This window comes from Aplidium turbinatum, chromosome 9, assembly GCF_918807975.1.
Source record: "Aplidium turbinatum chromosome 9, kaAplTurb1.1, whole genome shotgun sequence".
Lineage (NCBI taxonomy): Eukaryota > Metazoa > Chordata > Ascidiacea > Aplousobranchia > Polyclinidae > Aplidium > Aplidium turbinatum.
Genome location: NC_137480.1, coordinates 21,720,308 through 21,739,422, shown reverse-complemented (window position 1 = coordinate 21,739,422; position 19,115 = coordinate 21,720,308). Strand labels below are relative to the sequence as shown.

Below are 19,115 nucleotides of genomic sequence, written 5' to 3'. Positions count from 1 at the left end.
AACAACCAGCCTGGACACATGTCTAACCAGGATTGCATGATAGGAAAGCGAGCGCTTTATCCGCTGCGCCATCCAACGGCATCTTATTCTTACCTTTTGTAATCAACGAAAAGCTGTAGATTAACGTGGTTTCAAAAAATAAACGTATTTTTGTGTTTATCACAGTATAGTCTTTTTTTTTAGCTGGTAAATGCACCGCATTACTTCGACTAAATAGCCTACTGCAATAGTTTCATAACGGTGTCACTTCTCAGCTCCTGTAAGAAAGATATCATATTAGATGCTGTATAAAAATAAGCTTACAAATTAACCTTGCATAATTACACTTTTTCAACTCAAAACATAAGCAAGAACTCCAATGGTTTTAGTTCTACGTCTGACCGCCAAAGTTGCCAATAACCTGCTCTGTCAACCAACTTATCTAAGCTAAGGGATTTATCGCTATGCTCTACAGTGCCGGCAAAAAGTTTAGAAACTATTTTAATTTTAGTAATTTCGTTTGGCAATTAGACTCTGTGACGAAATAATAGCCTTGTACTATGTTATTATTATAGCCTACCTTGCCTAACCTAATCTTTGAACATGGCGAAAGACTTATGCAGCATTGCTTTCAATATGTTGTTTTCCAAATCGTATACATATAAATGAAGAATAAAGCTACTTTCTTAGGTTTTAAGGGATGCGATCGCCCCAATCGCCTTCCCCTGGATCCGCCCCTGGGCATAAGAGATCCAGAACATGGTCATAGGAGACACAATGCATGAGCATAAACGATTCAAAACTTGGCCAAAAGAAATCGAAACCATGAGCATAAAAAATTCTAACATGGGAAGTGGAGAACCAAAACATAATCATAGGAGATAGAAAGTTTGGCCATAGGTGATCGCGATTATAACGATAGCTACACCATTTCCATAAAAAGAGATAGTAGCCTACCGAAGGATAGTACCAACGCAAACGTAGTGCTCTATCCTTGTGAAGCTGCAAGGATACCAAGTCATCTAATCGTCGTGGCTTTTCATTTAACTTTGAGTTGCATTAGTCTTTTAGCGACATGGCCCATGATTCATTTTTTATCAGACTTACGATATCACCTCATTATTACCTGACTTACACGAACACAATCTGTACTGTTATTCAAGTATTTTCTGTGACCCTGTAGGTATTTTTGTTAGTGACTCTGTGTCTCTAATTGAGGTAAATTTAGGTTGTTTCTGTCTAAGGTAAGATCAGAGATATCTTTAACTACCTATAGGAGTTTTAGATATCCCTGGGTATATGATTTCCAGTTACCGCGAGGTGCGCGTAACTGTTTTTACGAATTCGTATTTTTCGCGCTGTTTTCAAAGTCATCAGCCAATTTTCGCCCTTCATGGTACAAATCTAAACATTGAACTTGAAAAAAAAAACGTAGCCTGGCGACACATCTAGTCTAGTCAAGTTTTGAAAAGTTGAGAAAAGAAATTGATTCTGGTCACTCTAAAAGTAACATTTTCTGAATTGATTAAGAATTAACTCTAACCCTAAGATTTAACCTTAACCCATTAATCCTAACCTTACTTTTTTTGAAATGCTTTTGTGCACCGCAAAAATTAATTTAAAGAAAAAATATCGACTTCGATGGGGAACGAACCGTTGTTCTCACGAACATAAGGCATAAGGTGAAACCACTGAACTAAACACGCCGACAATAGAACGTTTGCATTCATATGGTATTATTACAAACTCTATGCGAAGTATCCGACAGAAAAATTTACCGCATGCGGTAACCAATAATGACTATATTTACCGAAATATGTAAATGAGACAAAAAGTTCGTGGGAAAAAAATTGCGGGCGGGAGAGGTCCACGGCTATTTAGGAACCTACTCACTTTGGCTTGTTTGGTGTTTTTTGGCAGTTTGAAATGAAAAAAAAATGATTAAAATACTGCTACAGAAGCTCGATCTACAGCTTAAATCACGTAGCCTAAGACCTATTTACCGCTTCCGACCCCGTAGTTGGGGAGTTTACTTATGTTAAAGGCCTACCCATATTATATTTAGTTGGTACAGCGTTTTTTGGCAATTTGAAATAAAAAATGTGACAATACTGTTACAAAAACTCGACATTTCATAGCTTACGCTGCATCCATCGGATGTTTTATTGTTGATCATCATTTGAAATGATTATTTTAAATCAGCCAAACCAGTAAATCTACAGTATGCTACATTGTTAGAGTTTATACAAGAACACATCAATCTGGAGACAACTCATTCATTATTTATTTTTCAGTTTTCCACAATATGGGTCATTTTTGATTAATTGCAGCATTGCACCTTTAACTTTAGATTTAAACATTATTAGGCTACTTCGGCTATGGTCTGGTCAATGTGATTTTTCATGTATGTATTTGCAATATACATGGGTAAACAACCATGTTTCAATTTTCTTCTTTGAACTTTACAAATATTCCACTTTCGCTTTTCAATACAAGACGAAGAGCGAGGATAGGTTCTGGGGTGTTCTCGTCCAGGTAGAAGCGAAAACGCCGCAATAATTGTGAAAGCACAACCTTCATTTCACTCATAGCAAAATTTTGTCCAATACAGTTTCTGCAATGCAAACAGAAACTAATTTTCTATTTATCTGTACAGCACTTTATAATTTTAATAACAAATCATAACTTGTGTACCTCAATAAGTAGTTTAAATTTTCTTTGATAAAATAAAATGCATTGCTGGGCTACAAAGTTAAGATCAAATTATCGTTTATGATTTTGAACCAGTCTTCTGCTTCTAGATCTGTATGTTTAAGTTTAAAAATTTTATGTTTTAAAATCGGATGTTAATGTATTTCTTCGGTATTCTTTCCTTGACAGCATTAGCACTGTATATACCCACTTTAATCTTACGATATGCTGTGAAACAAACAAATCTGAGGTCTAATACAGTTTAACGCAGTAAAACATGTTAATTTAGACTACATTTGGCATGTATGAGGTAAAGGAAATACAGTACCTTGACCCAGCAGAAAATGGGATGTATGCATGGGCAGAACGCTTCGCTATGTTGTCGTTTGTAAATCTCTCTGGATCGAACACCTGAGTGTATTGAGTAGATTAGTTTGCGCAAAATCTGTAAGTCCGCATTTATAAGTTCTTACTTTAAAATTTGTTTCAACTGGAAGATAAAATAAGTCTTCTTGCGGTGGAAGTGATAGCAGTCATGTTATTGAACCAAAACGCTTGAACTATTGAACTGAGGTTGCTTATACAATCGCTGTGAGAGCAGCATTGCCATCTTAACTTTTTAACCTTTCCGTAATCTTAAAACAGAAAAGAGATTAGTGATGTGTTGTGCAGGTTTTTCCATATAAGCTACATAAGATGGGGGCGCAACAAAGACGAATTGTCATTCTGAATTTATTTCGAATCAAGTCAAAGTATAAAGTTAAAAGTTATTCGATCCCTGACCCACATTACTTTATCTATTTTCATAATCATCGATCCTTTGAAATTAAGAATAAAATAAAAACAAAATTATCTCACCAGTGGATCTTCCCAGACATGACTATTTCGGTGTTGACAAAAAATGTTCACAGTGGCGTTGGTGCCAGAAGGCATAACTTTCTCAGGCATTTTGCTGTGAGTGAGTTGTAATGGGTTGGCTAAGGTCCTACCAATTGATGGCACTGGAGGATATAAACGCATGCTCTCTTTCATGAACATTGTCATATATGTTAACTTTGAAAGATTCTTCCTGAAACATAAAAAAGGCATTCTTAACTTTTTCCAAAGAAGAATTCCATCTTAAAGTCATACTAAAGGAAAGAACTGACTTGGCGATTTTCCACGTTCTTTGTGTTTAACATGCTACCATAAAACAATTTTGAAAAAAATCTGGCCCCATTGCGGTCTGACCACCATTGCGCGCGTGCTTTTGTCAGAGCTTTCGACAGGGGAATGGGCGTGAGCAGCGAAGCGTGCGATTATACAGTCTACGTCACGGGCGACTAGCAATCAGCAGATCGGGCAAGAGTTTTTACAGCGTGAGTTTCAAATGGCAGATCTTATCTTTCAAACAGTGAATCATCCTCTTTTACATAGATTCAACGTAATCAAGCCTTCAATCAATGTAAAATGAAAATGGAAAAAAACAAGTTTTTTGAAGGCAAACTCCACAGAGGCATGTGAAACGATTTCAGTTATGCAATTCAGAAGGCGTGGAGTAATCAGTATTTTTTACATGGATTCAACGTGTCCAGGCATTGAATCAATGTGAAAATTCTTGGAACGCAGCACGTCTGAGCTTTCCAACCCAACGCGCAAAATGACTTTTGATAATGCTACTGCTAGTCGCTGGTGACGCAATTCTCGAGCAGTGTTTCCACTTTTTGGTCATTTTGCAAAAATAAAAAATAAATGAAACATTGGATTTGCGCCTTGCCAGCGCCATTGAACACATTTTTTTTCAGTAATTTTTTATGAAATGTATTCTTGAATGTTCAGTTTACGCATTTTAATGCCTAATTCCCGTTTGAAAATTTCATTTACTGTAGTATGCCTTTAACGCATTGTAAATCGAACATTATTGGTTTTCATATTCATTTCAGGATATTAAATTTACTGCGAAAAGTTAAAGTTTTGAAACAACAGAAGTCTAGATTCTACAATATAGTTACAATAATATGCAAAATGAAATTGAAAAGATACTACATAATGTATGCTAAATCTGTTATCTACAGTATACTGCAGTAATTCAATGAACAACAATTTGGCTTCAGATAAGCGAAAAATTCATTAAATGTGATGTAAAAGGGCGCAACAATTGAAGCTTTACTTGGCCGTAAAATAGGCTTGCGCGGGCCCTAGATGTATGACATAGAATAATGAAACCAATCAAGCAGAATAATAATGCTCATCATACCACTCTACATTTTCTTTGTCTCGTACCACTGCTAACACTTCGTCCTTGCATCGCTTTTGTAGATCAGGATATTTTGCTAAGTTGTAGATGATCCATGACAAGCCTGAAGTAAAAGTAAAGGTAGCGCCATGTTCAGTTACTGAGCTTTGGAGAATGAGAAGATAAGGTGTTCATCACACTGAGCCCTAACGAGAGTAGGGTGGCCTGTTCCCTTCTCTCGGCTGCCCTTTCGTCAGAAACTATGCCTATCCAATTTATTAGACCCTGGGTAGTGATGAGAGGAACAACTAGTAGCAGGGTGTCGAACCAGGTTCGCATAATTGGAAAGCCAACGCCTTATCCGCTGCGCCATCCCACAACAAGGCTGAAGTACTCTCACACATACCAAAGGAAAAGTTTGGCCGATTAAAGCTACAAGAAAATTAGGGAAATTATTTCAAGCCATGTCCATAACTAGTGTAGTGTTATAAAAGTATAGCTTGGGTAGAGATAATTATCTGTCTAGATAATAAAAGCAATAAACAAGAATTGAATCATACCTTTTTAAGTTTTATTGTGGGCGGTATTTTAAATATGGCGAATAAGCTACATGAATACGCTACTTTATAAGAAAAACATAGATTGTTTGATAGCTTGATTACAATTATTTTTTATCAAACATTTTTATGACACGTAATGAAACAAACAGATATTATTATTTAATTAAAAGCTTGGTCTTTTCATACGTTTCTAAATTTTCTGTTGCATTGAAAGCGAATAAATCAGAACATTCGTTACGTTATACTAAGCAAACTTCTCAAAATCATTAGAAAATATAAACTTTTTGAATAATTTCAATCATCAACAACGGATCAATTTCAGCAGATCAACAAAAATATCTTGCATATTTCGAAAGTTGATGTCCTGTACTTTTGCCTTACCGCTGGCAGTAGTGTCATGTCCCTCAAATAAGAAGGTGTCCACTTCATCACGAATTTCACAGTCAGTCAAACCCATACCGTCTTCATCCTGTAATGATTCATTCATGCTTTAATTTCGACCGTCAAAGCAAAAAACAAAAACAATATCACTTGGCATAAGGTAGGTAACGACTAGAACATCACACAACTCAGGCGAAAGAGAAAATTGAAAAAATAAAACTAATCGGGAAATAGAACATCGCACTCTCGAGTTTTTTGGCGCTAAAAGTAACTACTTTCAATTCTCTCATTTTCACAAACCATCATTTTTCCTGATTAGTTTTCTTTTTTCAATTTTCTCTTTCGCCTGAGTTGTGTGATGTTCTAGTCGTTACCCATAAGGTAGGCCTAGGAAGGGGCTGTAAAATGATAGTTTGCAGGTTTGCAGTTTGCACTTTTCCAAAAAAGCTTCCAAACCGCTTTCTTTGAAACAAGAATTTCCTAAATTGCAAGTGATAAGAAGCTGCTTGCCTCGTGATATGGAAACTAGATATAAGCTAGACTTATTTTAATTACATTTTGCTTAAATGAAATGATGCGGTGCAGGCGCGAATCTAAGAGTTTTTTTCGGGGGGGGCCAGAAAATTTGAAAATCAATTAAAAAGAAAGAAAAGGCTAAACAGATATGAACAATGATACTACGACATATACGATACGCTATAAAATAAAAACGACCATTTTCATCAATTGTGATGCCGAGGGACTAATATCAGCTGTTTAGAAGCATATCAAACCATATGATGCGAAAACATACAATTTCCACAATTTTTCACAAAATTTTGGGGGGGGGGCCGGGCCCCCTGGGCTCCCTCCATAAATCCGCGCCTGATGCGGTGTATATAATGTTGAGCGTATATTTGAAAGTAATTAATAATACAATAAGTAACTGACCCTTGTTTTAAGTAAAACGTCTAAAAAATCCAATAACTTCGCATCCCGTTTCTTCAATTGAAGCGCATCATCCTCTTTATCGTACAACGTTTTTTCTTTGTTTATTTCTTCCCGTCGCTGTTTAATAATCTGAGAATGTATATTTGTTTAGTTTATCAACAAGTGTATCTACTAAGTGGATTTTTACTGCTATCTTGCATTCATCAAATACTGGCATTTGCACAACAATCTAACTGGATTTTTTAAGTGGATTTTTTTTTTTCGAGAAATGGTTTAGTCACTGCAACTTTTACCGTGTTAGTCTGCTTGAAAAGGTTATTTTTGCGGATAAAATAGAAAAAAAAATATTTTGATTGAAAACATTTTCTCCAGTATGAAAATGAAATTATTATAAATATATCATCAATCCTAAAAAGAGTGATAGTATTAGTTGCACAATTTACCTTCTCAGTATAGGAGTGCACAAAATTTGCAGCTCTTTTAAATCTTTTTCCATCATTGGTTTTGAAAAAAACCCAATCCAATAAATATTGTGGTGATGAAATTCTTTTCGTCAGAAGAGTTGAGAGTTCACTTATCGCTTCAATGTAGGGATGCTTTCCACTGCATCAATTAGATTACTAATTAGATTACTACTTAACTAATTACTAATTAAACTATTTAGATCTTCTAATGTGATAACAATTAACGAAATTCAGGTGTGTAACATTAGTTTGCTTTAAATTGTGATGTCACATTTTTACCTTATATTTTGACAATTAGTCTTCTGTGACATGGCACATTGCAAAATTGTGTCTAATGTCAGAAGGCTCAATGGCTCCGATACTTCAACAGGGTTTCCTAATTCTTTCTTCCATTTTTCAACGAGCACAAGAGCACATGCATTGAACTCTTTAAGGTACCTAAATTCAACAAAGTGTGTTATAGTATAACAATAATAATAATAATAATAACAATAAAAACAGAGAGAGACTGTTCACCAGGCATTTTATAATAAAAGTAATTTGCGTTCTTCTGGTGACTATTTACTAGGTTACCTCCTGATGTTAAAGATGATAACTAGCTTTTGTATTTCCGACGTTTCGTCAGTCAGCACGACTGACTTTATCAAGGTGGCTAAAACAGGTTAACACAACCTGTTCAGCAACGATGGCACAACACAAAAACGTACTGATAAAATGAATAAAGTAAGCAGCAAGAATCAGAATTAAAACACGCAACAAGACACCTAGAGGTTAAACTGAATGCAGTGAATGCCTAAAACCAGTAGGCTGCTTTCCAACAGCGTAAATTTATCTATCTATTGGGCCACCGTCAAGAAACATTGAAAAGTCATCAGACAAGACAGAAACCAAGGGAATTGGCAATAACAATGATAGAGAAGACGCACTGAGAATGGAAAAGGTGAAGTTAAAGTTAAAGTAATTTTTGTTAAAGATGATAATTACTTTAACTTTAACTTCACCTTTTCCATTCTCAGTGCGTCTTCTCTATCATTGTTATTGCCAATTCCCTTGGTTTCTGTCTTGTCTGATGACTTTTCAATGTTTCTTGACGGTGGCCCAATAGATAGATAAATTTACGCTGTTGGAAAGCAGCCTACTGGTTTTAGGCATTCACTGCATTCAGTTTAACCTCTAGGTGTCTTGTTGCGTGTTTTAATTCTGATTCTTGCTGCTTACTTTATTCATTTTATCAGTACGTTTTTGTGTTGTGCCATCGTTGCTGAACAGGTTGTGTTAACCTGTTTTAGCCACCTTGATAAAGTCAGTCGTGCTGACTGACGAAACGTCGGAAATACAAAAGCTAGTTATCATCTTTAACATCAGGAGGTAACCTAGTAAATAGTCACCAGAAGAACGCAAATTACTTTTATAATAATAACAATATTTATATAGCGCCACATCCACAGTCAAACTATGCTCCTGGGCGCTGTACATGACAACGGTGATAATTAATACGGTAATTTCAGTCATAATGTTCATTGAAGTAGAACGTTTTCAAGCGAGCTTTGTATAGCGAGTATAGGCCTGGTTAGATCTCTGCTTCTTTCATATATGTCTGAAGTGAATAGTTTTAACTACTTCGCAAAGACATATTGTGGTTACATTTTATTATTATTATATTTAAGTGTAAGGATGGTTTATATTTATAATTTAGGTTATTTATGACGTATAAGTTTAAGTATGAGAATGATTTGTTTATAAGTTGAATTAAGATGAAGGCTGTCTAACTACCTGATGAAATTTCTATCTATCTAATTTATCTAGTTTGGCTATCTGACTCCATGAAATAATTTCCACACAATTGTTATTCAAATTATAATTTTAAGTTATCAGAAGGTGTTCGCATAATGTTGTAGGTCTATAACACAATTTGAATTTAAACAGTACAGAATAATGAAATTACAGGATAGTGAAACATTATCACGAGTTATTACATTTTAATTAAACAATCATTTTAATGTTTTTCTGAGAGCTGAACTGGTCTAACTGAGCTGGTTTGATGTAAGCCAGTCCGATTTGATAGAGCTCTTTGTCTAATTGAGCTGGTTTAATGTGATAGAGCTCTTTGTCTACTTGCGCTAGTTTGATGTGATCGAGCTCGTCCGATTTTATAGAGCTCTTTGTCTAATTGAGCTGGTTTGATGTGATAGAGCTCGTCCGATTTTATAAAGCTCTCGTCAAAGGACGAACAAACCATTTTATTGTGTGCGCCCTTTTTTCTATTTTCTTTGGGAGCAATTGCATGGAAAATTACAGAAACTTTAGTAAACGGCAGGAAAACTTATACGATGAAATAATGGATCGCTACAGAGACCCCCCCAAATTTGGGCTAAATTGGAACCATGGGTACCAAGTTTAGCTCAAATTTAAGGAGTTAAAACGTTAACACAATTGTAACAGACATAGTGTGAAATAGGTATGTTTAGTGTTTATGATAATAATGTGGTGTTGTGTTTGTGATATCGTGTCGCGAAGTGATTCTGCGTGGTTCCACCGCCTTCCGCAAAGGAATGTCTGAGTTTGTGCTGTGTTGAAAAGTCCACCTCGTAGAAACATTAATTGTTTTGTAAGCGCCGTTGAAAACCGTAGCAGGCATTCATTGTTTGTCTGGCTCTTTCTGTTGAAAAGCAGACCATGCCGATTGAGTTGATGCAAATGCAGCAGCAGCCTTGTCTCCTTTTTGTTTGCTAGAGATCATCGCAGTTGGAGATCATTGACGTAGTCGTAGCATTTAATTGTTGGCATTTGGCTTTTTGTATTCCATGAGAGGCGCTAGAGAGTCGAGTGCAGGTGGCTCTGGAGCATTTTTTTTGTTTCAGGCGGCAGTACGCATAATCACGTCCTTCTGGTGTTCATGAATGTGATGTAAGATTTCTGAAAAAGGCAAAGCAAATTGATTACAAGTTCAACTTTAAAATATTTAGCGACTTGGTTTATAAGTTGACCTGTAGGCTACAACATGTAAAGATACGATTTGAAAGGCGAACAAACTAATTAAAACAAAAGAACATAGGCATCGACAGGTCTAAATACCATTCACAAAATCGTAAATGTTCATAAGTTTGAACAGACGTTCAGCAACTGCAAATAAAACACAGAAAATAAAAAAAGATACAGTACATGAGTCAAAACCATGCGGTTGTTTCATGCAGTATGGAAAGTAATGTTTCGTGGGCATATGCATGCTTTCCCAACATAGGTTAAATAGGTTAGTAACATGCCGTGCCAACCATTAGATATGTGCATTTGCATGCCACACGCTCAGTTGCAGACTTGCAGTCATACTCAACCATACACAATAAAACCAAAAACGTTGAGCAAACAACTTATACAAAGAGAAAGGTTGAAATTGACAACCACTAGGTCTGCATTGGAAAAAATGCAGACAGTTGGAGAAAAAGACAACGATTTCGTATTAATGCAATGTTTGCATTTTTCTTGCGATGAAGCTATATAACCTACAGTGTATAGGCAAGAGCTTTTGAAAAGCAGGTTGGCCAGCTTGTAGCTTACAAGAGACTTGAAAAAGAATTGCCAATTGGCTGAGATGCATCTCTTTCCGAAGTAGGCGTACTTGAGATGGCTATACTGGAAGACGCTGTACTGTCCTGCAAAGAACTACATAGGATGATTAAACAGTCACATGTATTTAGAACAAACAAAAATAACCTAAATTGCTGCGAGTCTGCAGACTTCAAAATAAACAAATGGACGAATGCTGGAGTGGACAATCCTTAAGACCATTCGTCTCAACACAACAGCTTGGCGCTGTTAAAAATACACAAACACTACAGTAAAAAGTTACGTAATTACAATATTAAAATACAACGTAAACGCAAGGTTTTGCAGCTTTTAATCACATGAGCTGCCCGTCGACTGTTCGCCGGATGACGTCACTGATTGATGAGGTTGTTGTTTAGCTACATTTCTGGGGTTCGAAGGTCCATCACTGTTGTTCACAGCGTGTGACATCATTTGTGGGGATAATAGCACTGTTAAGAAAAAACGTTATACAGTAACACAATAAAACATCGAAAACTGTTCACCCAACGTGAACACTAAGATTTGCCACGTCAACCGTATGGGTTGTCTTGAAGATTTTCAGCGATATGCTACAAAACGGTTATCCAACGTTGATCAGCCATATTTCGATACAAAATTACAAATGGAAGAAATTATATAGTGTCAGTTGAGTCGATGCGAGTGATGTCATCAATGGATAGTAAAAGTTTAAGTGTGATGGATAGTGCTGTTTTGTCGATCTCAGCACCAGCACACGTGACAGCGATTCTGCCTTCTCAAGAGACAAAAGAAAATATATGTCCAAATGCCAAGCAAGCTTACACAAAATGTTCCATTACAGGGTAAAAAAAAACTGTGCATAGACAGTAGTGCAATGCAAACAAAAAACAGAAACAACGTTTCTTAAATCATGTTAGCTCCTAGTAATATTTAAAAAAAATTGGGGCACACGAAAACTACAACCTCTTTGGGTGGCTTCGCATAATTTCCCCTGTCTTTGCGCCACAGAGTTATACAAACTGATGCTTCAGCTGAGAACATAAGGGTGGCAAAGTTGTGAAGCAAAGTCTTCACAATGATTTCTCCTATTTGGAGTTTTCCTTGTCGGAGTAAAAAGACGCACAAACTCACGGATGGTTGCTTGGAAGCGACACCATAACGCTTTGCAGAGCTGTGCCTGCACGTGTACGTCTGTATAAAAAGTGAGATTGAGGCTCGAACCTCGTAATCTCACATGCTAGTTGCATGTTTAGGTTAAGGCAAAAATAAAAAAATATATTAAAATGAGCTAAGTATTTAAGTTACGTTTGAAACTGCGATTATTCTACAAAAATTATATAATTATGTTTCCCTGCAACGGCAACTTGTTGGTAATTAGTAGGCTTTATCTAAGCAACGTTTAAAAACATTACATTGGCAATTGGCGTTTCGGCATAAAATTAAATAAATTGTCGACATCGGCTGCTGAGTGGGCTGTCTGCCGCGGAACAATTCGCTTCATTACTTCCATTGAGCGAACAACAACAAAAATCAGTTACGTTTAACAAGCAATAAATTGCCGGCAGGGTGCTTTAAAAAGTAGTCTGCAATGAACTGCAGAAAAATTGTTGGCAAACCAACGCGTGAAATGATAAAAGGTGACATGTTTTTAAAAGATAATTATGAGCTAGAGTTGTTTTTATTTTTGACATACAGTAGAAATAAAAATTTTGTAGCATAATGTACTTACCAGAGTCTCCATATTTTGGTTATCTTGTTAAACTTACTTTTATTTTTAAAAACCTACTTACGTGCGGGGTAACCAATGTGGTTACATTTTATTTAGGTTATTTATAAAATGTGGTAATCTTTATTTAAATTATTTAAGTATGAGTTTAGTTTATATTTAAGTATGAACTTAAGTATGAGAATAGTTTGTTTATAAGTTGAATTAAGATGAAGGCTGTCTAACTACCTGATGAAATTTCTATCTATCTAATTTATCTAGTTTGGCTATCTGACTCCATGAAATAATTTCCACACAATTGTTATTCAAATTATAATTTTAAGTTATCAGAAGGTGTTCGCATAATGTTGTAGGTCTATAACACAATTTGAATTTAAACAGTACAGAATAATGAAATTACAGGATAGTGAAACATTATCACGAGTTATTACATTTTAATTAAACAATCATTTTAATGTTTTTCTGAGAGCTGAACTGGTCTAACTGAGCTGGTTTGATGTAAGCCAGTCCGATTTGATAGAGCTCTTTGTCTAATTGAGCTGGTTTAATGTGATAGAGCTCTTTGTCTACTTGCGCTAGTTTGATGTGATCGAGCTCGTCCGATTTTATAGAGCTCTTTGTCTAATTGAGCTGGTTTGATGTGATAGAGCTCGTCCGATTTTATAAAGCTCTCGTCAAAGGACGAACAAACCATTTTATTGTGTGCGCCCTTTTTTCTATTTTCTTTGGGAGCAATTGCATGGAAAATTACAGAAACTTTAGTAAACGGCAGGAAAACTTATACGATGAAATAATGGATCGCTACAATATACAAGCTATTTGTCGCAAACGAAAGTTTTTGCATATGGGCTATACGCAATTAAAACTTTCTACCTATCACTTTAATCACGATTTTTTCAGCATACATGTTCTTCATACTTTGACGTGACCAGTGTTCGCACAGATCTAAGTCAGTATACAATAAAATTGTAATGGAGTTTGTTTTTGCAATCTTAGCCAGTAATCATGCTAAGTTGTTTACTTATATGAAGTTATTTTTGACAGGAGCAATAATGTGGGTTTACGATGCTGCCCCGGTTCTAGCAGACCTTTTGAGGTCAGCTACTTCAAAATTACATTTTGGGTTGAAGATTGAGCAGTGAGCACACTTGCACCGTCTTTGTATATTGTTGTTGATTGCTCCAAAAGCAACATATTTCAATGACGTCTGTCTCACTCACTACCGTGCACTTTTGGTAAGCCTTAAGCAGCACATCATCTAGCAATGTACTGTATTGTTTTCCGATCTACAGGAGGTGTGAATCATAGACCCTAGCCCTGAAGCAGTGCACTGCTTGCAGCAATTGGATGATGCTGCCTGAAAAGTTGTCTCATCAAGGCAAGAAGAACAAATGCAAATCTTGACGATTATCTTTCCTTGATTTCTAGATTTGTTTCTCGCGTATCACTTAATTTAAGTCGTTACCAGCAAATGATAGCGTTGTTAACCTATTGCCATTTAATAATTGCTATTGGTTAAGAAAGCGTTTATGCTATAATACTTTAATATTCTTAGCACGGTAAATCAAAATAAACAGCTAATTAGTTACATTAATTTTGGTTTTTCTGATAACTTACGAATGTAGAATTTTATGATGAAAAGCTGGTGTCAAAAGACGTCTGTTTCTGTGCCATTTCTTTCCCTTTGACGTCAAAAGTCCATCTCCTAGCCATGGACGAACAAAATGATATCCAAGTTCATTCTTTGGAGCTAAAAATAATTGTTTAAGATTAAAGATGATTTCACAAAGTAATGTAAATCTAGTAAAAACGTTTAATACTAAAAACCGAAGAGTGCAAACTTTTTGAATAAAGTAATTGTTTGATGCTTTTCAAGTAAGTTATCATTTTATGGTATAATGGTCTACTGTAAGTGCAGTCTGTGCAGAGGAAGATGTTATTTCATGAAAAGTAGTAGCTAAGCCCTAGGGCAACCACTTTTCGACCTAAAAACTTGAATCTTTGGCTACTTTATATTTTACAAATTTTGACACATTGCTTGCTACGGTTGCAACTCAAATGCGAAATGCAAAGCAGAGTAGAAAGCAAGCTGTTAATACAGTAAAGACGTTTTCTTTTATAATTATAAATTAAAATAAAAACAAAAATGTGGAAAACATAAAGACACCAGAGGTAACAAACAGGTTACAAAACTTGGTACTAGGGCCATTGAAAGGATATTTTGGCTCCGATACCAACGAGAATCTTGGACCTCATATCAAGAAATTTATAAGAAGACCTACTGTACCCAAAGAATACGCTGTGGTTTTTTCATGTTTGCGAGCACCTTAAAATGTTCTGGGTCCCTAAAATCATCCTGGACCTTCCTGTCAACACTACTGCTCGGTATCATAGACAATGTTTTACACTTTAACAAATCACTTCTGCTTAAACTATTTTTAGTTACTCATGTGAATACGACTAAATCTTTATATCTTTTATCCGCTGCGAAAATGAAACGTGCTTATAGAACACTTGCTAAATTACCTACTTGATTGTAGTTGAGCAAGCAAAACAGATTTGCAAAAACGAAAAAAATTTTTGTTGAGGTATGAGCATGTGATGAATAAAAAAAAAGATAATGTTCATAGTTAATCTAAATATTAAAATTCTCATTATACTAAGCTTTCCCGGCTAACAAGAGTAGGGTGGACAGTTTCTTTTTCTCGGCAGCCATTCCTCCGGCAACTTTGACCACCACATTTACTACACCATGAGTACCGGTGGCGGTAGAGGTAATTGGTGTTTTTCAACAACAGGCTTTAAGTATGGAGTCATACAACATTATATAATTGGAAAATGAGTTCCTACTGTTACACCACCTAATATGCCAAATCGCTACTGTAAAATGTATAAAACGTTTAGAAGTTTAAAGTAAAAACCGTTACCCATTTATACGGCAGAAATATACTGTATTTAAAATTCATCTATTTTACCTTCACTTCCAAACACCGAAATAGTTGTATCAGGATGATAACATTGAACAGTAGAAAGTAAGGGACCTATCCATATGTTACAAGTGCTTGGAAAGGCCCAATGCATGCGAGACAGGTTAAAGAGTCCCTCTCCCGTGAAGCCGTACTGTAAGAACCAACAACAAGATGTCACATACAGAGGTGAAACCTATAACTGATATAGTCTAAGTGTACAAGTAATCACGAGTCTGTTGCTTACCCTATTAAGACAAGAACTGTTTACCTTTCTCAAACCTATTTTGAAGTTCTTGTACCAAAGACAGGCAAGACACAATAACAATATATTTTACATATTTACAAATGGTTTAACACTCTAACGTTTTCGGCTTAACTTAAGCCCTCATCAGGAATCTGAAAATATTAAAAAATTGCAATAAATTTCAGCTTCTTGAATGTTCTTGATTGTGTCTTTCCTGTCTTTGGTACAAGAAAGCAAACTTTCTCTCGAAACTATATAATTTGAATTTGTGGTTCACTTACTTTTTTTGCATGTCCATAAAACCAATGCTTTGTATCCGTGCCAAACAACTTGTCAAGACTCTTTGCAAATTGATAGCTTTTCAATGCTGGGATAAGAACTTTTCCTGTCAGTATGCAAAGGGTTATAGAGACTAGGCAATCTGCGAACAAGTTGGAGAACACATATCCGCTTCCAGAACTAGCAAGCTTGGCGAACCACGACCAACGCATGCTTCTTGCAAGAACTCAAATTCAAGACTGAACCTTGAATCATTAGTCTGGTTCTTCAATGATTGCCATTCAACAGAATGCGAGACTTTTTGCGTTGGTTTTGTTTGATTTCGACGTCACCATTTGCAGTTTTAAAAGAATCAAATGAACATGAAGGTCTAGACGTGTTTACTCAGATAGGAAAATCCATCAGTTTTGCATTGATTTAACATCTGTAGACGTTGAATCAATGCAAAAATGACGGATTTTGTTCTGGCTTGCTCATGAATCCCGGAGTTAATGATTGATAATGACTGATGATAATGTATAATGCTTAATGTAAATAAATGTTTTGGGGTAGCTTTTTTCAGGGAATTCAGTCGGGTGGCGATTGTTCAGCTAACAAAACGATAAACGTTGCGTCAGATACCAAACGATGAAACTATAAAAAAAAATTTTGTCTTTGCCATTGCTTTTGCTTGAGCTGCTGGGCTAGAATACCACCTCAAGTTATTAGTGCTTCCCGGAATCCCGGGCCACACCAAGAAGTGACTTGTGACTAGAAAACTTTGATGTCACTATACAAGGAACATAAAGCTTCAGTATCACGTAATAATAATAATGTTATAGTTTTATTTGTTGTCGCTCTACAGCTCCTGCTCAGTCTCATTTTTAATTTTGTAACTGATTAACAGTGGTGGGCAATAGTTACTTTCATAGTAACTGAGTTGCAGTTACTTCGCTCAAAAAGTAACTAGTTTCAGTTACAGTTACCATTTTTTTAAAGTAACTAGTTACAGTTACTTTTCAAAGAAAATGGATGTGTGCTGATCTACAACTACTCTTCTTTGCATGAAGTACAAGTTGAAAAATACAATGATGAAGGGCAAGATGATACTTTGTTCGTAGCTGTTGCCTAACTACAAAACAGCGACCACTCTGCTAGCTTTCCACACCCTATAATGCTTCTAAGAATCCATAATCTAACCCCAAAACGTCCACTTACTGAATATGAAACAATAAAAAATCGAAAAAACGACATGCACAGTAAGGCGATGTGAAAATCAAAAAATTTAAAAAAATCAAAAATCGAATTATCACACAGGGTGACTATTGCTATGTAGAATATTTCTGTAAAATTTCACGCAAAAATATTCTGTAACCTTAAACATGTAGTCGATTTTGTCTTTGACATTTGTTGCCAGCACAGAGTTGCCAGGTACAATTTTTTTTAAGAAAAAACTTTGTTTATTTTTTTAAATTGTAAAAATTTCCAACTTTAACAACCACAACAACAATTACATATGATGCGACTGCTAGTTGCCCTTTTAGGTAAAGTCTGGCGATGTACGGTAAGATATTAAACAATCACCTGGCAACCCTATTTTTGCTTGGTCAGCAAAAACTGATGATATTAAAGCCTTTTTCACTTCCATGGCAAGAGTAGGAATGCACTGTGCATAAGATGACACTTTGGTTTTGTTGTAGCAATATGTATTACATAATCACACAACGCACTGCATTAATATTCGATTGTTTTCGCCGATTTACATTTGTTTTTTTGACAGATATAGTAACTGCAACTCTCCAATGGTAGCTTACACATCAACCAACCAACTTTATATGTGCTTGTAAAACGTGCACAAACGAATGAAGAATAAAGACAATGAACAAGAAACAGTGGTGAATATCAAAACATTATACTGCAGCGGTGCAGCCAATGAAAGAAAGTCAGATTTCGTGTCTGCTTTCGGCAAGACCCTACGCGAAGCAATTCTCGCCCGAATGAAACCATCCCGTCGTTGATGGCCAGCAATACTTCCACAGTCGTTAGTGACTTCCCAAATGAGACGCTGTACAGCCTGAGTATGGGCAGGAAAATGAGGGTATTCAAACTTTGTGTTTATCAAACCCTTTAGTTCATCCATGGTCAAGTGTGAAGTAAGGATAGACTCAGTAAGCGTGGCATGGTCTCAATCAAAGAGAACAGTGAGTTGGCATCCAAATTTAATTTTGGTTGAGTAAAAGTGCGGACAGAAACATCACAAGAGTTACTGCCTTTGCGAATATTTTCTAACATGTTCACAGAAAAAGATCGCAGAGCAGGATCATCACTGAATACCGGGGCATTGTCACATTCAGATGTACCAAGTGCAGCTGGTTCGAAAGGAGAGTCCATTTCTTCATCAATTGCTGCAGAAAACTGCTGTTTTTTCCAGTTCTCTTCCTCTATCACTTGTAACTTCTTTTGCTGCAGCGAAATCATGTCCTTGCTGTTGTTTGAGGCTCTTGAAAAACAAGTTTTTTGTGTGATTGATAAATGTAAAGAACACAAAATAATCCATGTAAATCAGTTCAGTTTGTTTTTATTTCTGACTGTCACAACGAAAAACAATATATGCCAAACATAACAATTAATACTCTTCGGACAAATGGCAGTAAAAATCAGTGATAGTCAAGAAAAATCTTCTCGCCATAGCACGACTAGCTTTAGTGAAAGCACAAGCCTGCCTTTACAGACAGAGAAATCAGAACATCTGAATCACTTTCCCACGAGGAAATGCTTTAGGAAATCGAAAAATCCTTAAACCACCTACTATCTAGAGTTGGTTGAACTACATCTGCAATGGTGAAGTGGGGTTGTAGAATTGGCAGTAACCCATTCTCCTTCTCATATGGCTCCATTCAACAAATATAACAACAGACCAACCCCAGTACACAACATGGGACATGTCTATGCATGACCCTGTTATCAAAGAATATACTTATAAAAGCCTTACATTTCATAAAAAATTACTAGACAAAAAAGTTTGAAAAGATACCGTATGTAAGAACTTACCTTTTTGTTAACTCTCTTTCGAAGCGTTTTCGTTGTCCTTTTGTCAAGAGGCCCAATTTGGTATAACGGTGCTTCTACTCTAC

The 19,115-nt window shown here is 36.0% G+C and overlaps 1 protein-coding gene across 1 annotated transcript; it reads right to left on the bottom strand.

Moving 5' to 3' along the window:
- Window positions 1-2,114: 2,114 nt before the first annotated feature.
- On the bottom strand, window positions 2,115-16,228 carry LOC145777625 (cytochrome P450 4F2-like). The gene is made up of 11 exons (XM_082589059.1): window positions 16,005-16,228; window positions 15,486-15,630; window positions 14,128-14,260; window positions 7,500-7,658; window positions 7,200-7,359; window positions 6,757-6,885; window positions 5,827-5,914; window positions 4,907-5,009; window positions 3,529-3,739; window positions 2,999-3,081; window positions 2,115-2,593 (listed from the first exon to the last, which is right to left on the bottom strand). Exons 1-11 carry the CDS (start codon window positions 16,212-16,214, stop codon window positions 2,422-2,424), a joined length of 1,593 nt encoding a protein of 530 aa, XP_082445185.1. The 5' UTR covers window positions 16,215-16,228; the 3' UTR covers window positions 2,115-2,421.
- Between the last annotated feature and the right edge of the window lie 2,887 nt (window positions 16,229-19,115).